General features: G+C 49.1%; 2 protein-coding genes across 3 annotated transcripts; both read left to right on the forward strand.

The window, feature by feature from the left end:
• Positions 1–856: 856 nt before the first annotated feature.
• LOC142818337 (perilipin-3-like) lies at positions 857–7,561 on the forward strand. Of its 2 annotated transcripts, none has more exons than XM_089769487.1 (8): positions 857–879; positions 1,449–1,528; positions 1,843–2,038; positions 2,702–2,784; positions 4,466–4,697; positions 5,212–5,408; positions 5,661–5,783; positions 6,305–7,561. In XM_089769487.1, exons 2-8 carry the CDS (start codon positions 1,466–1,468, stop codon positions 6,707–6,709), a joined length of 1,299 nt encoding a protein of 432 aa, XP_089625613.1. In that variant the 5' UTR covers positions 857–879; positions 1,449–1,465; the 3' UTR covers positions 6,710–7,561. The 2 variants fall into 2 exon arrangements, with proteins under 2 accessions (XP_089625613.1, XP_089625609.1); XM_089769483.1 differs by lacking the exon at positions 857–879 and adding an exon at positions 882–901.
• Positions 7,562–12,507: 4,946 nt separating this feature from the next.
• LOC142818338 (perilipin-3-like) lies at positions 12,508–18,812 on the forward strand. Its single transcript, XM_075897396.2, has 8 exons — positions 12,508–12,565; positions 13,132–13,211; positions 13,531–13,726; positions 14,360–14,442; positions 16,154–16,385; positions 16,897–17,093; positions 17,346–17,468; positions 17,998–18,812. Exons 2-8 carry the CDS (start codon positions 13,149–13,151, stop codon positions 18,400–18,402), a joined length of 1,299 nt encoding a protein of 432 aa, XP_075753511.2. The 5' UTR covers positions 12,508–12,565; positions 13,132–13,148; the 3' UTR covers positions 18,403–18,812.
• The last annotated feature ends 3,669 nt before the right edge of the window (positions 18,813–22,481 follow it).

Here is a 22,481-nt window from a genome sequence, read left to right on the forward strand (position 1 = left end):
CGTGTATCTCCTCCATGCACATCATGGGAGAATGCAACCCTTGACCACTTACCACATTCTTGGAATGCCCCCCCTCCTCCAAAATTATAGGCCACTCATCCTTTAATGTGTTTTTAAGGTCCTGATTGCCAGAGTATCTGAGCACTTCAGACAATAACTATAAAGCCCAGAAGTCCTGTTACCCCCACTGTGTATAGGGGAACTGGGAGGCTAAGTGACTTGCCCAAGGTCACACAGGACGTAGAAAAGTGGATAAAATTGAACTTAGCTCAAATCCTAGGCTAGTGCCTTAAACCCTGGAGAAAACTACCAATCTTTAGAGTGCCACTCTGTGGTACAGTGTCTGGTTTTTACTTTGAAACTGGCCAACATGCAGAGGAAGCAGGCGCATGGCTCTCTGCAACCTCACCCTAGAGATGGTTTATATGTGGCAGGGATTTATTTTTTCTAGCTTTGTGAAAATAAAAGTTGAAGCTCTGTTTCAATATGTTCCCCTTTCCTCTCCCTTTCACCATTAGAAAAGGCAATGGAAGTCAATTGCTTTTTAAGTCCTACTGGTGCTTTTATCCATTCTTATTAGCAACTGTTTCAAGGCAGGCTGTGGAATCAAAGTGAGTTCAGCTGGATGGCAGCAAAAGACCCAGGCAGGTTAATTGGAATCACCTATGGTGAAGATCTCACGCCCAAACTTTGCCGTCCCCAAGGGATTTCTATTCTCTTATTGGTCAGAGAAGTGGAAGCCTTCTTTTCATTGGCTCCCTCTGAACTGTCAGTCCTGAGTGTTTCACCCCCTACACTTAAAGCACGACATCACCAAATGTGTATAAAATCCTACCAGATGGTAAGGAGAGTAAGGCAGTGTCTGGAGTACTGAGAAAGGTTGGGGGGGGGGAGTCTGTTGGTAAGAGAGCTATTTGTTTAAATAATTCCCTGGCTAAGGCTGTGTAGTCATGCTGCTAAGAAAGTTTGGATGTGGGGCTGTGTTTATATTATTAAGATGCTGCAAGCAGAATGTGGTTTGGAAAGCAGAGTCTGGGATGCTTAATAATGTTTGCTGACTATAAGGCCCTGCTTTGGTGAAGGACAGTATCAGATCAAGTTTCATTTTCATACCAGTAAGTGCTGATTACTAGATGTAGTAGTAATTGTGTACTTGCTGCCTTCCATGGGCTTATTAAAGTAGAACATTTTCTATGGCTCAGTAATGTGAGACAGAATTCTCCTGTGTTCTCTTTATCTTTAGCAGAACTGAAATGCTTTTAAGAAGCAGTGACAGTGTATGTACTAAAGAGCAAATATTTCTCTAAAGAGGGGCTCCTTGTTAATCTGTAGGAGGGATGGCCATTTTGTTGTCACTTCATGGAGCAGAACAACCTTTTTGGTTCTGAGTGCTGTAACTCCAGGGATAGTTATGGCTTGTAATGTAGCCTCTCTTTGCCTTGTCTCAGGCCTATCTGACTAGACCATGACTTCTAATGGAAAAGATACCAATATGTCTGCTCCAGAGCACAGGGAGGAGGAGCAACAGGTGGGTATTTCCTCTTCAGCCTCACTGTTCTGTCTGCATGTTGAACCATACAGTTGGCTGTTGATTAATAGCAGGCTCCACACATGGATACCTTGGTGGATTTTTTTGTTTTTACTTTTGACCTAGTGTCATCACTCCAATGTCAGAAGCAGTTCTTTAGCCCTCCCGCTCTACAGCCTTTCACACCATTATATAATCTTTTGATGGGCGGGGCAAACATAGTCAAGGGTATAACCACTTGACCAAGTAATGGGTCAGCTCCAGGACAGGCACTTGCTTCCCTGACTGCATTGTTCTCTCCTTTGCCTCACTAGAATGTCCTGAAGAGGGTGGCCAATCTCCCTGTGGTCAGCACTGCCTGTGACCTGGCTGCCACGGCCTACACCTCCACCAAGGAGAGCCATCCCTATGTGAAGTCTCTCTGTGACATGGCAGAGAAGGGAGTGACCTCCCTAACCAGTGTTGCAGCCAGCAGTGAACAGCCAGCTCCACCTGCACTTGAACCTCAGGGTGAGTAAAGTCTGTAACTGTCTGTAGCAGAGATTTCTATATATGTGTGTATGACACAATCTCTTGACCTTAGGATCTCAAGATCAAAAGACCTGCAGCACTAGAGGCAGGTAGCAGTGGGGTAATGTGACTGTAGGAATGATTGAGCAGCCCTGAGATACTAGAAGCAGGTGTTTCTAACGACTAGTATGGCACATGCAGTCATCTCCACTACTGCCGGGTGAAGATTCATGTTCAGCAATTGCTCAATGGGAACACAAATGACCATCCTTACTCATTCCCTTCATGAGATCACTTCATTGAACCTTTTGGAGCCAAGGTGTTGTAAACCTCTGGGTGCCTGCCAGAGGGCTGAGCTGGAGATCAGTTAGTGCTTGACTATGGAGTGAGACCTTTACACTCAGTCTTACAGCTTTGGAGACTGTCCAGGACGAGCATCCTTACACAAGGAAAACGCTTGGCCTGGGGCAGAGGGAGGCAATCACTGCACTGGGGAGACGGGGAAATCCCCTGGTAAACTGAGACTTGTTGCAAGGGTCAATGTGCAGCTTCTTCAACCCTAACGGTTGCTGCCTGAGCACATGACAGATGTGAGCCAGATTCTGCTCTGCAGTAGCAAAACTGACCATTAAGGACACTACTTCTTGGTGTCTCTTCCTACAGAAGCAACAGGAACGGAGTCGGCTTCTGAAGTACCAGACAAAGTGGAGGAGAATCTACCAACCCCTCAACAGACGGCTGAGAAGGTAACTCACCCCACACAGTGACATGGCCAGGGCTTAGACAAGCAATACTGCTCTGCTTCCTCCAGCAAAAGGCCGTGCCACCACTTTGAGCATGAGGTGGTATCTAGTCTGGTGTAGAGCTTGACAGCAAGATGTAGGGTGAACCGATGCCCTCTTTAAAAATGGGACTGTCCTGTCTTTGGTCTTCCTATCTCTCCCTCCATCAATACTGGTGGGATCCTGCCAGGAAGAAAATCCTATTCCTCAGTTGCCTGTGTGCCAGGTCTGGGCAGGGGCAGGGCATAAATCCAGTAGCTTTTATCAGGTTTCTGTGGTATGCAGGGTTGGCAGGGCAAAGCTGTAGCAGGTAAAGCCAGGCTGCTTGTCCATCAGCCAAGCCTGTGCTGTGCCATCTCTTAGAGGCAGGGCCCTGCCATCCCATTTGACTTCTGGCTGAGCACTGCAAGGTGCAGCCTCTGGTGGAAGAGGGCAGGCAGCACTTAGTTGTGTGACTCTGCTGCTCCACAGTTGGCCCTTTACATGCTTCCCCTTGTTGCTATCCTCCCGGTTGTGCCCCTTCTTTCCCACTGCCCCTGGTCTGAGTGCTCAGCTTGCAAGTATGGTTGGCAGGTTCTTGTTCCAGGGCCTTCCTGGAAAACCCTGTAGTTCAGAGTCCTGGCCAGGAGGAGCCAAGCCTTGTGGGCATCACTCACTGCACTCCCATAGGGAAGCTTTTGTCCATCAGCCAAGCTGTAGAGTGGCAGGAGGAAGTGATTTCCAGTCTGGTCATGACCCAACCCCAGAGGTGCCACATGGCTCTAGATGAGGCGCAGCATCCTCTTCACCCACCTCCCCACACCCTGGGTCCTGCCCCAAGGGAGTGTGGGACTGTTGCGTCCTCTGGGTACTTGCCACTGCTGAGCCTCTCTGGCCAGGTTTGCTGAAGCCTCTGCAGTCGGGCTTTCTTGGCTCTGGTGCTCAACACCTCAGGGCTTAACCCCCTCCTGCCTGTGGACGAAAGGCAGCTGGGTGAGGCTAGCAGCAACCTGGTGTAGCTGCCACTGACTCTTCAGTACAGTGCAAGCAAGAAGACAAGCTGCTTTGAGCTACAGCGGAGGGTGGAGAGAGGATGAGTTCTGCCAGGATGCAGGCTAGGTCACCCCCTCCCTCCTCCCCAGGAGCTGAATCTCCAGGCCCTTCCCACTCTAGAAGGTGGCGGCTGGTCACACTGGAGTGAATACTGAAGGATATCCTGGCGGGAGGGGCCACAACCCTGTGCCCACCATGTATTGGCTTGGGAAGAAAAAGCAGCATGTCTTGGGACCAACCCATTCCTCTCTAGAGGCCAAGCCAGGAATGCAGGGTGGAGATGGCTGGGCAGGGAAGGTCTCCTCATGTCACCACCCACCATACCATGTGACAGATGCATGGGAGATTCACCTCTCCCTGTGTGAATCATCAAGATAAGGTTTAAAAAAATCCAAGCTACCTTTTTAAACATGGACTCTGTAAACTGCATGTTTGACATCTGCACCTAATGGGGTCTCATAATTCACTTGAATGAATAATCATAATTTTACCAGGTATCCATATGTCTGACTTCTGGAGCTGAGCAGATGGTAATCCACTGCTTGGACTTCAATCCCTCAATCCATATGGGTTTTGTTGCTCTGATCATACCTTGCTGGATCTTTCCCTCTAGGCCATGTCTGACACACTGACAGATGTCAAGGAGAGCATGACCAGAGTGGTGGACATGACCAAGGAGGCCATGCAGGATGGTATGAAGACCACCAGATCAGTGGTGGCAGAGGGCATGAGCACCATTGGGGAATCGAGAATGGGCCAACTGGCCATAAGTGGGATGGAAGCCATGCTGGAGAAATCTGAAGCGCTCTTGGATCACTATCTTCCCATGACTGAGGATGAACTAGGTCAGAGCACAGGAATGATGGGGGCAAATTTCTTTGAAAAACCAGGGTAACCCTCCCTCTGCTCCAACCTCCTCTAGGTGTCTCAGTCTTGTCCTACAGTAACTTCATATTGTAATGCACATGCCTCAGCTTTGTCGGTGGGCATGTACCCAGTTGAAATGACTTGAGCAACAGTAGGGACAAGGTGGTCCTGGATGGGAACCATGAGCATGAGACAGTTGGGGGAAGAATAGACCTTATCCAAATGCTCAAAACCAGGCTTGGTGGTCTTTAGTGGAGTTAGTAATAGAGATGCAGCAGTGTTAGTCTCGTCTTGCTGAAACAAGACAGGACTATGCAGGACTTTAAGGACTGTCTTGTGTTAGTGGGGTTAATTATTGCTCCTCTTAAAGGCTGAGGTTACTTCCATGATATTTAAAAGGTGCTAGGAAGCTCTGGTTCCAAGTGTTCGGGGTAGGATAGTGCAACTTGTGCTCCTTCCCCCAACATCTAATCTGAACAACCTTCCCTCTAGCGGAACTTGCGGAATCCGTGGAAGGGGCTGAAGTGTCTGCGGCACAACCACAAGAGCATCGCGGCTACTTTGTGCGTTTAGGTTCCCTGTCCACCAAACTCCGCCAGCGCGCCTACTGCTATTCCCTGGACAAGATGAGACGCACCAGCCACAGCATCAGTGAGGCGCTTTCCCAGCTTCAACAAACCATGGGACTGGTAAGGACTCCTCAACTTCTTGAGGCTGAACCCTTCTGACAAATACAGAAAGCAGCCGGCCTCTGATTCCCTTCCCTCTTCATATGCTCCCCTTAAGGCAGGGAAGACTTCAACTCCCTCCTTCTGGACCAGGGCTCAATGAGGCTGTGTGCTCTGACTAGATCTCTTCTTGCTGCATTTGAGCATCCCCATCTGAGGGCTGGCAAATGACAAATGCTGACATGTGCTATTGTAACTTAACTCCTCCTCCAGATTGAACACCTCAAGCAAGGTGTGACACTACAAGATGTCCAGGAGAAGTTCCAGCACGTGTGGCTGAACTGGAACAGAAAGCAGGCAAAAGGCAGTGAGATCACAGACTTGCCCAACACAGAGGTAGGTGCTTGCTTGCCCATCTGACTAGAAGTTAGATAGTATTCTGGTCCTGATGACTATTGAGCAGCTGTTCCTCCAAGGAAACTTGAGTGATCTCTAGGGCCTCTCAAGACAATGCGGAGCATAACAAAGACTTACTTGCTTAGAGATCCTTAAGTTTGTCATATGAGCAAACTGTGCAGATGGGTGTTAGCTAAGCTAGTAACTAAGTGACCTATGTGCATGCTTAGCTTAACCTCACTACAACCTAATATTGGGGATTGTGTGAAAAGGGGTTTCCCGGACATACCTCTCAGTTACATGGCTTATGGACTGCAGTGGTGATCCAAGAGCTCCTTCATTTATCTAATGGAGCCAGATTGCTCCTTCCCTTCCTCCAGAAGAAGGCATGCTGTAGCTAGTGGGCTTTCCATCAGACCTTGCTGGTTACTGGCATGGTGAACCCGACTGCAGGAGGTAGCAGTGAGTCTGATGCCTTTTGTGTGAGGAACATAACATACAGCTGCTTGTCTCCCCACCAGGTGGAGTCGGAGACTCTGGCCATGTCCCGCAGCATTTTCCAGCAGCTGCAGGATGCCTACTGGGTGCTAGTATCCAGCATTCAAGGTCTCCCCGCCAACCTTCAGGACAAGGTGCGACAGATGTCCCACAACATGGGAGAGCTCCATGCTTCCTTCTCCACTGCCAGCTCCTTCCAGGATCTCTCCAGCAGCCTCCTGACCCAGAGCCAGGAGATGGTGACCAAGGCCCAGGAATATGTGGATGAGCTGATGGCGTACGTGATGCAGGATACGCCTCTGTCTTGGATTGTGGGACCCTTTGCCCCATTGGGGAAGGGCTCTGCAGATTCCCTGGCACCACAAAATCAGGAAACTGAAGCTAAGGAGACAGAAGTTGTAGTGGCATCCGAGTCTAAGGAGCCTTGAGCTGGAAACCATTTCAGCTTGGAAGCCTGAGGGCAGAGTTCCTCCATATCTGCCAATTCAGTCTCCTTTGCCTTCATGTACACTAGCCCTGTATGTCCTGCCGAAGTAGGCTAGCACCAGGAATCCCTGTGCTTGGATGTCTGCAACTTCTGGCAGGGTGACTAGTCCTCCTGCTAGATAGTAATGAATAATGTACTTCAGCTGGCTACCTGTTCCTGTGTCTCTTGGCTCACATGTCTAAATCTGAAGGAAGGGGTCTGGCAAAGTAATAACTTAGACAAAAGAACCATATGCTGCTCGGGCTTCAGAACCTAGTGTGTTGTGGATGTTAGAATGTAGATTTCTTATCTTTATACTGGTTTGTACTTACTACCGCCCTGTCTTCAAAATAAAATGTCACTGCATTTGAATAGTGGTGTCTCATGTCTAAGTGTCTTCCAGGTCTATAGTAGGTGATCTGTGCACAGACTAGTCCTACTGTAGACATCCTCATTTTTCAGTAGCAGCAACTGCTGTTAGTGGGGCGGACACTTAATCTCACTTCCCAGGCTTGTTTCATACCAATAACCAAACTTAGAACTTCAGACATTAAGGCTCTAGATAAGCCACTGCCTGTTTAAAGGGGAGTAGTTTATTGCTAAAATTGGTGGAACAAATTGTTAATATTTCTTTCATTTCACATGCCTTAGAATGGCACTTGGCTTTTCAGGAAGCAGCCTGGGAAAACAGTTACAAGTAAGCTAAATACTAATTTAACTAGCTTCACAAGCTGGATTGCTCCAGCAGGCATGTGGGGGTGTGTGGCTTTTACCAAAAGGGGAGAGTGCCTCTCAGAACAGGGTTGTCATAGAGGCTTTTGGGTATAGGTGTCCCAGAATATGGGATAGAATCAGTGTAGGTGGAATATGGGATAGAATCAGTGTAGGTGGTGGTGTTCATGAGCCAACTATCACTACACCATTAACTATTGGAGCAGCATATATGGATATGACAGTAAAGATTGTACTAGGAATTTTACACCTTGTGCACAGTGGCTACTCTGAATACTCCATGTACTATGCAGCTTTTTCCACAACTGTGGCTTTTCACTTGGCTACTGTATTTTTCCTAGCCTATGCAATACATTTTTTTTTAAAATCTTTCCTTCTCAAAGGAAGGGGGCAGTTTAATTGGAGAACATGGCCTATGCTAAGTATACCACATAGTTTGAATGCCTTGGCCTTCATGGGTTTTTTAGGGATAGTGAGACAGTGCTCCACTCAGCAATGTAGGACTTCCCTGAACAACAACCAATTTCACAAAGGGGTTTAATCCTCTAAAATGCAAGAAATAAAAAATGGAGGGATTTTTTTTCAACAACCCAGGTCATAGGGATTGTGCAGTGCTGAGTAGAACTACAAACACTCATTCACAACTGAATGCCTGTAAGTGAACTTAGGGTTTATACTAACTCCAAGCCAAACTTGAGTGACAGAGCTTACTAGCTCATGAGTCTCAGATCCTAGGCTATTCGGTCCTAGTAGTCCCTTTAGAGGAGCAGCTTAGGAGATTCATAGAGAGAATTGTTCCAGGAGCCTAAAGTGCTAAGGCTGGCATGAGTGCGTTCCTACACTAGAAAATCAGTTATATTGACTGAGGGTGTCCCTCATATACATGTGCTTTATCTCTGGAATCCCCATAGCAGGGGCACATTCTGTTACATTATGATCTATTAGTATTAACAGTTCAGTCACAGTGGAAGGGCATAACAAGTGGGATTCCACAGGGGTCTGTTTTGGGACCAGTTCTGTTCATGCTTAATGATTTAGATATTGGCCTAGAGTAGTGGTCTCCAACCTTTTTAAACACAAGATCACTTTTTGAATTTAAGTGCAATCCAAGATCTGCCTCATCTATAAATATCCTTGCCCCGCTTCCTTCCTGCCCCTTCTCCAGGGCTCTGCCCCTGCTCCCTCTATCCTCCCTCTCTTGCCTATCCTCACTCATTTTCATCAGCCTGGGACAGAGGGTTGGGGGCACAGGCTTTGGTCTTGGATTAAGGGATCTGTAGTGTGAGAAGGGCTCTGAGCTGCTCTTGGGGCAGGCAGGTGGTCCTAGGAGGGGGTTCTAGGTGCAGGCATTGGGAGGGTATTTGGGTGCAGGGGTGCTCAGAGCTAGGATAAGGGCTTGGGTACAGGAGGGAGTTCATGACTGGGGTAGGAGTTAGGGATGTGTGCTCCATTTTGGCACTGCTGGTGGCTCCTGGATGGTGGTGCAGTGGGGCTAAGACAGGCTCGCCCTTGCCCTGAAACACTCCCTAAAGCAGCAAGAAAACTCCATCCCTGGTCCTGTTGTGCCCCCTCTCTGCTCCATGGAGAAAGGATACAGAATGGTATAGGGGGAACCCTGACATCAGCACCCGTATTTTCCCTCCCCTGCCCTGCACAGAAAGCAGGCGGAGGGGCAGCTCCAAGGCAAAGGGCAGGACATGCGCATCAGTGGGGGGAAGGCAGTTTAATTGCTGGCACTTGATAGCCTCTTGGCCAAACCAGTCAAGATCACCTGGCAGAGGCTACAAGATCTACCAGTAGATCCTAATCTACTGGTTGGTGACCACTGCCATAGACAGTATGCTAATTAAGTTTGCAGATGATACCAAGCTGGGAGGGGCTGCAACTGCTCTGGAGTTTAGAGTCAATTCAAAATGATCTAGAGAAACAGTCTTAGGTAAATAGGATGAAGTTTAATAAGGACAAATGCAAAGTGCTCCACTTACAAAGGAACAATCCTGTTCTCCATTCCTCCCAGTTAGGGTAGCCAGGTGTATGGTGATTACAACCAGCGTATCTGATCAAAAAAGGAATCCAGGGAGCTTCAGTCTGCACCACTGAGCAGGCAGTTAAAAATCCAGTTGGTGGCACAGGAGGTTTCTGGGCTCAAGACAGACTCCTTCACTCACTTGGCTCTGCATGATTCCTGGAAGCAGCCATCAGGTCCCTCTGGGCTCCATGTGGTGTCAGCTGCCATTGGACAGGACCTGGGACCAATGGGAGCTGCAGGGGCGGTGCCTGCAGGTACAATGGCAGCACACAACCAACTTCCACCTAGGGATCACAGGAACTAGAGCAGCACCACCCCCAGACCTTGCAGGCTCCAGCCCTGATTCCTTCACCTTCTGCCCCCACAGGTACTCAAGCAATACCAAGTAAATCTGCCATTCATGTGACACTAGATTATGGAAAAACTTCTGAAATATAAAAGGAGCAAAAATAGCTGGGTAGGCAGCAGCCTGCTCCTGCAGAGAGAGCCTGACATGGTAGCTTGGAAATGTGTGAACTGCCCTGTTCAGCTAAGGGGGGTAACTCCCCTGCCAAGTGATGGTGAGAGACATGTCCAGGTTTTTAACTGTTTGACTGCTGATCAAAGTAAGGGAGAAAGGAGAGGGAGGATTGTGGATCTGCATCATCTGCTGGGAGAGGCATCTCAGTTTCATTTTCACAGTGAGAGTGGATGGCATCAGGGAACTATTCAGACTCCCATGGCCACACTCTGACCCTTGGGGGTAAAGGGCCAGATGCTACCAAGCCTACAGAGCCCAGCTAGCCATTGCCCTGCTGAAGTCAAGGGAGGATGGGTGGGTGGGCAAACAACAGGAACAGCAAGGGCCAGGTAAACAGTTCCCTCTTTTGGGCTGGATGCTGCTTCACCCTCTACAGGAGGCTGGGTACCAGCCCAGGCAGACATCACAGTTCTAGTCAATGAATAGTCTCAAGCTTTTTTTTTGCAGTTTTATGAGGTAGAGATAGCTGAGATTGACCTAATCACATGACTGGGCTCCAGGCAGTGACTCTTGTGTCTCCATCTCACTCTGCTCATGCCCGGGGTGTGTCTGAAACTTCCTGAGAGGGACCCAAGGCCAAAGATCCCAGCAGAGCAAGCACAGTCCTGTCCTGAGCACCTGCACAGTCTGCTCTGAGTAGCACCTCACACGGGCAGGGCTTGGATCGTGGGAAGGGACAGAGCCACCAGTTTTTGTCCCAATTCAAGCCTGAGGGAGAACAATGAAGGGGTGTCAGAGGGAGAAATATTCTTTTCTCCCACCGATCCCCTTAAGGCAACATGTCCCGCTTTTCTGAATGGGGGCTGAAAGAGGAGAGGGGAGAAAGCTATTCCGGTTGCCCAACCCACTTCTTGTTCTCAAACAAAATGGTTCACTGTCTATCTAAGGCAGGGGCAGGTAAAATACAGCCGGTGGGTTGAATCCATCTCATTGAACTACCAGATCCTGTCTGTAGCCCAGCGAGAGCCAAAGGCGGGCTCCCTGCTTTCCCTAACCACACATGCTCCTCAAAGTGGCTGGTTGCAAGGCCCATGTTCATTTCTCAGCACTAGGAGCTGGGAGGGGGAGAGACCTTGCATGCTGCCCCTGCACCTGCCCTGGCACAATCTCTCAGCTCCCTTTGGCCAGCTTGCAACCTGGAGCAGGAGTATAGGAGAGGGAGCAGAGAATTTTTGGTCAATGGGAGCTGTGAGATTGTGCTGGGTTCAGGACAGTGCATGAAGCCTGCCCTCCACCCCACCTCAGGGCACTTAGAGCAGCACAAGGGCCCTGCAGCTGGATGTTTTAAGTGGCGTGTGGAGACACAGAGGGCAGGGAGCCTGCCTGAGGAACCTGCTGGGTTGCTGGCCAGACCACTAAGTAAGTGGCCAGAGATTACACTTGGCACCCCATGCCTCCCTCCCCCCAACATTTTGCTCCCCCTACTACACCACTGCCTCATGTCTCAACCTAAACCTCTGTACCTCCACTCTTAGCCTCTCCAAGACCCGGCACCCAAATCCCCTGCCTCAGATCACAAACTCCTCCTGGGTCCTGGACCCAATACCTGTCCAAGATCACAAGCCCCTCCTTCGCCCATACTCCCTCCGAGACCCTCTCCAGCTCCCCAGTTCTATACCCAGCACCCCAGTTCTATACCCTGAGCTCCCTTCTGCACCCAACCTCCATCCCAGACCCTGTACCTCATCCATGCAACCCTTGACCACTTATCACATTCTTGGAATGTCCCCCCTCCTCCAAAATTATAGGCCACTCATCCTTTAATGTGATTTAAGGTCCTGATTGCCAAAGTATCTGAGCACTTCAGACAACCACTATAAAGCCCAGAAGTCCTGTTACCCCCACTGTGCATAGGGGAACTGAGAGGCTAAGTGACTTGCCCAAGGTCACACAGGAGGCAGAAGAGTGGATAAAACTGAACTTAGCTCAAATCCTAGGCTAGTGCCCTAAACCCTGGAGAAAACTACCAATCTTTAGAGTGTCACTCTGTGGTACAGTGTCTGGTTTTTACTTTGAAACTGGCCAACATGCAGAGGAAGCAGGCGCATGGCTCTCTGCAACCTCACCCCCAGAGATGGTTTATATTTGGCAGGGATTTATTTTTTCTAGCTTTGTCAAAATAAAAGTTGAAGCTCTGTTTCAATATGTTCCCCTTTCCTCTCCCTTTCACCATCAGAAAAGGCAATGGAAGTCAATTGCTTTTTAAGTCCTACTGGTGCTTTTATCCATTCTTACTAGCAACTGTTTCAAGGCAGGCTGTGGAATCAAAGTGAGTTCAGCTGGGTGGCAGCAAACGACCCAGGCAGGTTAATTGGAATCACCTATGGTGAAGCTCTCACGCCCAAACTTTGCCGTCCCCAAGGGATTTCTATTCTCTTATTGGTCAGAGAAGTGGAAGCCTTCTTTTCATTGGCTCCCTCTGAACTGTCAGTCCTGAGTGTTTCACCCCCTACACATAAAGCACGACATCACCAAATGTGTATAAAATCCTGCCAGATGGTAAGGAGAGTAAGGCAGTGTCTGGAGTACTGAGAAAGGTTGGGGGGGGGAGTCTGTTGGTAAGAGAGCTATTTGTTTAAATAATTCCCTGGCTAAGGCTGTGTAGTCATGCTGCTAAGAAAGTTTGGATGTGGGGCTGTGTTTATATTATTAAGATGCTGCAAGCAGAATGTGGTTTGGAAAGCAGAGTCTGGGATGCTTAATAATGTTTGCTGACTATAAGCCCCTGCTTTGGTGAAGGACAGTATCAGATCAAGTTTTTTTCATACCAGTAAGTGCTGATTACTAGATGTAGTAGTAATTACGTACTTGCTGCCTTCCATGGGTTTATTAAAGTAGAACATTTTCTATGGCTCAGTGATGTGAGACAGAATTCTCCTGCTTTGTCCTTATCTTTAGCAGAACTGAAATGCTTTTAAGAAGCAGTGACAGTGTACGTACTAAAGAGCAAATATTTCTCTAAAGAGGGGCTCCTTGTTAATCTGTGGGAGGGATGGCCATCTTGTTGTCACTTCATGGAGCAGAACAACCTTCTTGTCTCTGAGTGCTGTAACTCCAGGGATAGTTATGGCTTGTAATGTAGCCTCTCTTTGCCTTGTCTCAGGCCTATCTGACTAGACCATGACTTCTAATGGAAAAGACACCAATATGTCTGCTCCAGAGCACAGGGAGGAGGAGCAACAGGTGGGTATTTCCTCTTCAGCCTCACTGTTCTGTCTGCATGTTGAGCCATACAGTTGGCTGTTGATTAATAGCAGGCTCCACACATGGAGACCTTGGATTTTTTTTGTTTTGTTTTGACTTTTGACCTAGTGTCATCACTCCAATGTCAGAAGGAGTTCTTTAGCCCACCTGCTCTACAGCCTTTCACACCATTATATAATCTTTTGATGGGAGGGGGGCAAACACAGTCAAGGGTATAGCTACGTGACCAAGCAATGGGTCAGCTCCAGGACAGGCCCTTGCTTCCCTGACTGCATTGTTCTCCCCCTTGCCTCACTAGAATGTCCTGAAGAGGGTGGCCAATCTCCCTGTGGTCAGCACTGCCTGTGACCTGGCTGCCACGGCCTACACCTCCACCAAGGAGAGCCATCCCTATGTGAAGTCTCTCTGTGACATGGCAGAGAAGGGAGTGACCTCCCTAACCAGTGTTGCAGCCAGCAGTGAACAGCCAGCTCCACCTGCACTTGAACCTCAGGGTGAGTAAAGTCTGTAACTGTCTGAAGCAGAACTTTCTATGTATGTGTGTATGACACAATCTCTTGACGGTAGGATCTCAAGATCAAAAGACCGGCAGCACTAGAGGCAGGTAGCAGTGACTGTAGAAATGATTGAGCAGCCCTGAGATACTAGTATGGCACATGCAGTCATCTCCACTACTGCCAGGTGGTGAAGATTCATGTTCAGTAGTTGCTCAATGGGAACACAAATGACCATCCTTACTCATTCCCTTCATGAGATCACTTCATTGAACCTTTTGCAACCAAGGTGTTGTAAACCTCTGGGTGCCTGCCAGAGGGCTGAGTTGGAGATCAGTTAGTGCTTTACTATGGAGTGAGACCTCTACACTCAGTCTTACAGCTTTGGAGACTGTCCAGGACGAGCATCCTTACACAAGGAAAACGCTTGGCCTGGGGCAGAGGGAGGCAATCACTGCACTGGGGAGACGGGGAAATCCCCTGGTAAACTGAGATTAGTTGCAAGTGTCAATGTGCAGCTTCTTCAACCCTAACGGTTGCTGCCTGAGCACATGACAGATGTGAGCCAGATTCTGCTCTGCAGTAGCAAAACTGACCATTAAGGACACTACTTCTTGGTGTCTCTTCCTACAGAAGCAACAGGAATGGAGCTGGCTTCTGAAGTACCAGACAAAGTGGAGGAGAATCTACCAACCCTTCAAGAGACGGCTGAGAAGGTAACTCACCCCACACAGTGACATGGCCAGGGCTTAGACAAGCAATACTGCTCTGCTTCCTCCAGCAAAAGGCTGTGCCACCGCTTTCAGCATTAGGTGGTATCTAGTCTGGTGTAGAGCTTGACAGCAAGATGTAGGGTGAACCGATGCCCTTTTTAAAAATGGGACTGTCCTGTCTTTGGTTTTCCTATCTCTCCCTCCATCAATACTGGTGGGATCCTGCCAGGAAGAAAATCCTATTCCTCAGCTGCCTGTGTGCCAGGTCTGGGCAGGGGCAGGGCATGAGTCCAGTACCTTTTATCAGGTTTCTGTGGTATGCAAGGTTGTTGGCAGGGCAAAGCTGTAGCAGGTGAAGCCAGGCTGCTTGTCCATCAGCCGAGCCCGTGCTGTGCCATCTCTTAGAGGCAGGGCCCTGCCATCCCATTTGACTTCTGGCTGAGCACTGCAAGGTGCAGCCTCTGGTGGAAGAGGGCAGGCAGCACTTAGTTGTGTGACTCTGCTGCTCCACAGTTGGCCCTTTACATGCTTCCCCTTATTGCTATCCTCCCGGTTGTGCCCCTTCTTCCCCAGTGCTAAGGCTGGGCAGAGAGCCAGCCCCTGGTCTGAGTGCTCAGCTTGCAAGTATGGTTGGCAGGTTCTTGTTCCAGGGCCTTCCTGGAAAACCCTGTAGTTCAGAGTCCTGGCCAGGAGGAGCCAAGCCTTGTGGGCATCACTCTCACTGCACTCCCATAGGGAAGCTTTTGTCCATCAGCCAAGCTGTAGAGTGGCAGGAGGAAGTGATTTCCAGTCTGGTCATGACCCAACCCCAGAGGTGCCACACGGCTCTAGATGAGGCGCAGCATCCTCTTCACCCACCTCCCCACACCCTGGGTCCTGTCCCAAGGGAGTGTGGGACTGTTGCATCCTCTGGGTACTTGCCACTGCTGAGCCTCTCTGGCCAGGTTTGCTAAAGCCTCTGCAGTCGGGCTTTCTCGGCTCTGGTGCTCAACACCTCTGGGCTTAACCCCCTCCTGCCTGTGGACGAAAGGCAGCTGGGTGAGGCTAGCAGCAATCTGGTGTAGCTGCCACTGACTCTTCAGTACAGTGCAAGCAAGAAGACAAGCTGCTTTGAGCTACAGCGGAGGGTGGGGAGAGGATGAGTTCTGCCAGGATGCAGGCTAGGTCACCCCTTCCCTCCTCCCCAGGAGCTGAATCTCCAGGCCCTTCCCATCCTGGAAGGTGGCGGCTGGTCACACTGGAGTGAATACTGAAGGATATCCTGGGGGGAGGGGCCAAATAACCCTGTGCCCACCATGTATTGGCTTGGGAAGAAAAAGCAGCATGTCTTGGGACCAACCCATTCCTCTCTAGAGGCCAAGCCAGGAATGGAGGGTGGAGATGGCTGGGCAGGGAAGGTCTCCTCATGTCACCACCCACCATACCATGTGACAGATGCATGGGAGATTCACCTCTCCCTGTGTGAATCATCAAGATAAGGTTTAAAAAAATCCAAGCTACCTTTTTAAACATGGACTCTGTAAACTGCATGTTTGACATCTGCACCTAATGGGGTCTCATAATTCACTTGAATGAATAATCATAATTTTACCAGGTATCCATATGTCTGACTTATGGAGCTGAGCAGATGGTAATCCACTGCTTGGACTTCAATCCCTCGATCCATATGGGTTTTTGTTGCTCTGATCATACCTTGCTGGATCTTTCCCTCTAGGCCATGTCTGACACACTGACAGATGTCAAGGAGAGCATGACCAGAGTGGTGGACATGACCAAGGAGGCCATGCAGGATGGTATGAAGACCACCAGATCAGTGGTGGCAGAGGGCATGAGCACCGTTGGGGAGTCGAGAATGGGCCAACTGGCCATAAGTGGGATGGAAGCCATGCTGGAGAAATCTGAAGCGCTCTTGGATCACTATCTTCCCATGACTGAGGATGAACTAGGTCAGAGCACAGGAATGATGGGGCAAATTTCTTTGAAAAACCAGGGTAACCCTCCCTCTGGTCCAACCTCCTCTAGGCGTCTCAGTCTTGTCCTACAGCAACTTCATAATGTAATGCACATGCCTCAGCTTTGTCAGTGGGCATGTACCCAGTTGAAATGACTTGAGCAACAGTAGGGACAAGGTGGTCCTGGAAGGGAACCATGAGCATGAGACAGTTGGGGGAAGAATAGACCTTATCCAAATGCTCAAAACCAGGCTTGGTGGTCTCTAGTGGAGTTAGTAATAGAGATGTAGCAGTATTAGTCTAGTCTTGCTGAAACAAGACAGGTCTATGCAGCACTTTAAAGACTCTCATTTTAGTGGGGTTAATTATTGCTCCACTTAAAGGCTGAGGCTACTTCCATGATATTTAAAAGGTTCTAGGAAGCTCTGGCTCCAAGTGTTCGGGGTAGGATAGTGCAACTTGTGTTCCTTCCCCCAACATCTAATCTGAACAACCTTCCCTCTAGCGGAACTTGCAGAACCTGTGGAAGGGGCTGAAGTGTCTGCGGCACAACCACAAGAGCATCGCGGCTACTTTGTGCGTTTAGGTTCCCTGTCCACCAAACTCCGCCAGCGCGCCTACCGCTATTCCCTGGACAAGATGAGACGCACCAGCCACAGCATCAGTGAGGCGCTTTCCCAGCTTCAACAAACCATGGGACTGGTAAGGACTCCTCAACTTCTTGAGGCTGAACCCTTCTGACAAATACAGAAAGCAGCCGGCCTCTGATTCCCTTCCCTCTTCATATGCTCCCCTTAAGGCAGGGAAGACTTCAACTCCCTCCTTCTGGACCAGGGCTCAATGAGGCTGTGTGCAATGACTAGATCTCTTCTTGCTGCATTTGAGCATCCCCATCTGAGGGCTGGCAAATGACAAATGCTGACATGTGCTGTTGTAACTTAACTCCTCCTCCAGATCGAACACCTCAAGCAAGGTGTGACACTACAAGATGTCCAGGAGAAGTTCCAGCACGTGTGGCTGAACTGGAGCAGAAAGCAGGCAAAAGGCAGTGAGATCACAGACTTGCCGAACACAGAGGTAGGTGCTTGCTTGCCCATCAGACTAGAAGTTAGATAGTATTCTGGTCCTGATGACTATTGAGCAGCTGTTCCTCCAAGGAAACTTGAGTGATGTCTAGGGCCTCTCAAGACTGACAATCTTGAGCATAACGAAGACTTACTTGCTTAGAGATCCTTAAGTTTGTCATATGAGCAAACTGTGCAGATGGGTGTTAGCTAAGCTAGTAACTAAGTGACCTATGTGCATGCTTAGCTTAACCTCACTACAACCTAATATTGGGGATTGTGTGAAAAGGGGTTTCCCGGACATACCCCTCACTTAGTTACATGGCTTATGGACTGCAGTGGTGATCCAAGAGCTCCTTCATTTATCTAATGGAGCCAGATTGCTCCTTCCCTTCCTCCAGAAGAAGGCATGCTGTAGCTAGTGGGCTTTCCATCAGACCTTGCTGGTTACTGGCATGGTGAACCCAACTGCAGGAGGTAGCAGTGAGTCTGATGCCTTTTGTGTGGGGAACAGAACATACAGCTGCTTGTCTCCCCACCAGGTGGAGTCGGAGACTCTGGCCATGTCCCGCAGCATTTTCCAGCAGCTGCAGGATGCCTACTGGGTGCTAGTATCCAGCATTCAAGGTCTCCCCGCCAACCTTCAGGACAAGGTGCGACAGATGTCCCACAACATGGGAGAGCTCCATGCTTCCTTCTCCACTGCCAGCTCCTTCCAGGATCTCTCCAGCAGCCTCCTGACCCAGAGCCAGGAGATGGTGACCAAGGCCCAGGAATATGTGGATGAGCTGATGGCATACGTGATGCAGGATACGCCTCTGTCTTGGATTGTGGGACCCTTTGCCCCATTGGGGAAGGGCTCTGCAGATTCCCTGGCACCACAAAATCGGGAAACTGAAGCTAAGGAGACAGAAGTTGTAGTGGCATCCGAGTCTAAGGAGCCTTGAGCTGGAAACCATTTCAGCTTGGAAGCCTGAGGGCAGAGTTCCTCCATATCCGCCAATTCAGTCTCCTTTGCCTTCATGTACACTAGCCCTGTATGGCCTGCCGAAGTAGGCTAACACCAGGAATCCCTGTGCTTGGATGTCTGCAACTTCTGGCAGGGTGACTAGTCCTCCTGCTAGATAGTAATGAATAATGTACTTCAGCAGGCTACCTGCTCCTGTGTCTCTTGGCTCACATGTCTAAATCTGAAGGAAGGGGTCTGGCAAAGTAATAACTTAGACAAAAGAACCATATGCTGCTCGGGCTTCAGAACCTAGTGTGTTGTGGATGTTAGAATGTAGATTTCTTATCTTTATACTGGTTTGTACTTACTACCGCCCTGTCTTCAAAATAAAATGTCACTGCATTTGAATAGTGGTGTCTCATGTCTAAGTGTCTTCCAGGTCTATAGTAGGTGATCTGTGCACAGACTAGTCCTACTGTAGACATCCTCATTTTTCAGTAGCAGCAACTGCTGTTAGTGGGGCGGACACTTAATCTCACTTCCCAGGCTTGTTTCATACCAATAACCAAATTTAGAACTTCAGAAATTAAGGCTCTAGATCAACTACTCCCCTTTAAACAGGCAGCGGCTTATTGCTAAAATTGGAACAAATTGTTAATATTTCTTTCATTTCACATGCCTTAGAATGGCACTTGGCTTTTCAGGAAGCAGCCTGGGAAAACAGTTACAAGTAAGCTAAATACTAATTTAACTAGCTTCACAAGCTGGATTGCTCCAGCAGGCATGTGGGGGTGTGTGGCTTTTACCAAAAGGGGAGAGTGCCTCTCAGAACAGGGTTGTCATAGAGGCTTTTGGGTATAGGTGTCCCAGAATATGGGATAGAATCAGTGTAGGTGGAATATGGGATAGAATCAGTGTAGGTGGTGGTGTTCATGAGCCAACTATCACTACACCATTAACTATTGGAGCAGCATATATGGATATGACAGTAAAGATTGTACTAGGAATTTTACACCTTGTGCACAGTGGCTACTCTGAATACTCCATGTACTATGCAGCTTTTTCCACAACTGTGGCTTTTCACTTGGCTACTGTATTTTTCCTAGCCTATGCAATACATTTTTTTTAAAATCTTTCCTTCTCAAAGGAAGGGGGCAGTTTAATTAGAGAACATGGCCTATGCTAAGTATACCACATAGTTTGAATGCCTTGGCCTTCATGGGTTTTTTAGGGATAGTGAGACAGTGCTCCACTCAGCAATGTAGGACTTCCCTGAACAACAACCAATTTCACAAAGGGGTTTAATCCTCTAAAATGCAAGAAATAAAAAATGGAGGGATTTTTTTTCAACAACCCAGGTCATAGGGATTGTGCAGTGCTGAGTAGAACTACAAACACTCGTTCACAACTGAATGCCTGTAAGTGAACTTAGGGTTTATACTAACTCCAAGCCAAACTTGAGTGACAGAGCTTACTAGCTCATGAGTCTCAGATCCTAGGCTATTCCCAGTCCTAATAGTCCCTTTATGAATCTCCTAAACTGCTCCTCTAGAGAGAATTGTTCCAGGAGCCTAAAGTGCTAAGGCTGGCATGAGTGCGTTCCTACACTAGAAAATCAGTTATATTGACTGAGGGTGTCCCTCTCCTACTGTGCTTTCTCTGGAACCCCCATAGCAGGGGCACATTCTGTTACATTATGATCTATTAGTATTAACAGTTCAGTCACAGTGGAAGGGCATAACAAGTGGGATTCCACAGGGGTCTGTTTTGGGACCAGTTCTGTTCATGCTTAATGATTTAGATATTGGCCTAGAGTAGTGGTCTCCAACCTTTTTAAACACAAGATCACTTTTTGAATTTAAGTGCAATCCAAGATCTGCCTCATCTATAAATATCCTTGCCCCGCTTCCTTCCTGCCCCTTCTCCAGGGCCCTGCCTCTGCTCCCTTTATCCTCCCTCTCTTGCCTATCCTCACTCATTTTCATCAGCCTGGGACAGAGGGTTGGGGGCACAGGCTTTGGTCTTGGATTAAGGGATCTGTAGTGTGAGAAGGGCTCTGAGCTGCTCTTGGGGCAGGCAGGTGGTCCTAGGAGGGGGTTCTAGGTGCAGGCATTGGGAGGGTATGTGGGTGCAGGGGTGCTCAGAGCTAGGATAAGGGCTTGGGTACAGGAGGGAGTTCATGACTGGGGTAGGAGTTAGGGATGTGTGCTCCATTTTGGCACTGCTGGTGGCTCCTGGATGGTGGTGCAGTGGGGCTAAGACAGGCTCGCCCTTGCCCTGAAACACTCCCTAAAGCAGCAAGAAAACTCCATCCCTGGTCCTGTTGTGCCCCCTCTCTGCTCCATGGAGAAAGGATACAGAATGGTATAGGGGGAACCCTAACATCAGCACCCGTATTTTCCCTCCCCTGCCCTGCACAGAAAGCAGGCGGAGGGGCAGCTCCAAGGCAAAGGGCAGGACATGCGCATCAGTGGGGGGAAGGCAATTTAATTGCTGGCACTTGATAGCCTCTTGGCCAAACCTGTCAAGATCACCTGACAGAGGCTAAAAGATCTACCAGTAGATCCCAATCTACTGGTTGGTGACCACTGCCATAGACAGTATGCTAATTAAGTTTGCAGATGATACCAAGCTGGGAGAGGCTGCAACTGCTCTGGAGTTTAGAGTCAATTCAAAATGATCTAGAGAAACAGTCTGAGGTAAATAGGATGAAGTTTAAAAGGACAAATGCAAAGTGCTCCACTTACAAAGGAACAATCCTGTTCTCCATTCCTCCCAGTTAGGGTAGCCAGGTGTATGGTGATTACAACCAGCGTATCTGATCAAAAAAGGAATCCAGGGAGCTTCAGTCTGCACCACTGAGCAGGCAGTTAAAAATCCAGTTGGTGGCACAGGAGGTTTCTGGGCTCAAGACAGACTCCTTCACTCACTTGGCTCTGCATGATTCCTGGAAGCAGCCATCAGGTCCCTCTGGGCTCCATGTGGTGTCAGCTGCCATTGGACAGGACCTGGGACCAATGGGAGCTGCAGAGGCGGTGCCTGCAGGTACAATGGCAGCACACAACCAACTTCCACCTAGGGATCACAGGAACTAGAGCAGCCCCACCCCTGGTGAAGCCCCCCCAGACCTTGCAGGCCCCAGCCCTGATTGCTTCACCTTCTGCCCCCACACGTACTCAAGTAATACCAAGTAAATCTGCCATTCATGTGACACTAGATTATGGAAAAACTTCTGAAATATAAAAGCAGCAAAAATAGCTGGGTAGGCAGCAGCCTGCTCCTGCAGAGAGAGCCTGACATGGTAGCTTGGAAATGTTAGAACTGCCCTGTTCAGCTAAGGGGGGTAACTCCCCTGCCAAGTGATGGTGAGAGACATGTCCAGGTTTTTAACTGTTTCACTGCTGATCAAAGTAAGGGAGAAAGGAGAGGGAGGATTGTGGATCTGCATCATCTGCTGGGAGAAGCATCTCAGTTTCATTTTCACAGTGAGAGTGGATGGCATCAGGGAACTATTCACACTCCCATGGCCACACTCTGACCCTTGGGGTAAAGGGCCAGATGCCACCAATCCCACAGAGCCCAGCTAGCCATTGCCCTGCTGAAGTCAAGGGAGGAAGGGGGGGGGGGGGCAAACAACAGGAACAGCAAGGGCCAGGTAAACAGTTCCCTCTTTTGGGCTGGATGCTGCTTTGTCCTCACCAGGAGGCTGGGTACCAGCCCAGGCAGACATCACAGTTCTAGTCAATGGAGAGTCTCAAGCTTTTTTTTTTTCTCTTCAGTATTGTGAGGTAGGGATAACTGAGATTGACCTATCACATGACTGGGCTCCAGGCATGTGACTCTTGTGTCTCCATCTCACTCTGCTCATGCCCGGGGTGTGTCTGAAACTTCCTGAGAGGGACCCACAGCCAAAGCAAGCACAGTCCTGTTCTGAGCACCTGCACAGTCTGCTCTGAGTAGCACCTCACACGGGCAGGGCTTGGATCGTGGGAAGGGACAGAGCCACCAGTTTTTGTCCCAATTCAAGCCTGAGGGAGAAAAATGAAGGGGTGTCAGAGGGAGAAATATTCTTTTCTC

This window comes from Pelodiscus sinensis, chromosome 1 (assembly GCF_052426305.1).
Source record: "Pelodiscus sinensis isolate ZL-2025 chromosome 1, ASM5242630v1, whole genome shotgun sequence".
In the NCBI taxonomy this organism is placed as follows: domain Eukaryota; kingdom Metazoa; phylum Chordata; order Testudines; family Trionychidae; genus Pelodiscus; species Pelodiscus sinensis.

Excerpts from the sequence above, each read along its gene's own strand:
- LOC142818338 (XM_075897396.2), top strand. The coding sequence starts at position 13,149 with ATGACTTCTAATGGAAAAGACACCAATATGTCTGCTCCAGAGCACAGG. Across the intron at positions 16,386-16,896 it reads CATGACTGAGGATGAACTAG|CGGAACTTGCAGAACCTGTG; the intron begins GTCAGAGCACAG and ends CCTTCCCTCTAG. Across the intron at positions 17,094-17,345 it reads TTCAACAAACCATGGGACTG|ATCGAACACCTCAAGCAAGG; the intron begins GTAAGGACTCCT and ends CTCCTCCTCCAG.
- LOC142818337 (XM_089769487.1), top strand. The coding sequence starts at position 1,466 with ATGACTTCTAATGGAAAAGATACCAATATGTCTGCTCCAGAGCACAGG. Across the intron at positions 1,529-1,842 it reads ACAGGGAGGAGGAGCAACAG|AATGTCCTGAAGAGGGTGGC; the intron begins GTGGGTATTTCC and ends TTGCCTCACTAG. Across the intron at positions 5,784-6,304 it reads CAGACTTGCCCAACACAGAG|GTGGAGTCGGAGACTCTGGC; the intron begins GTAGGTGCTTGC and ends TCTCCCCACCAG.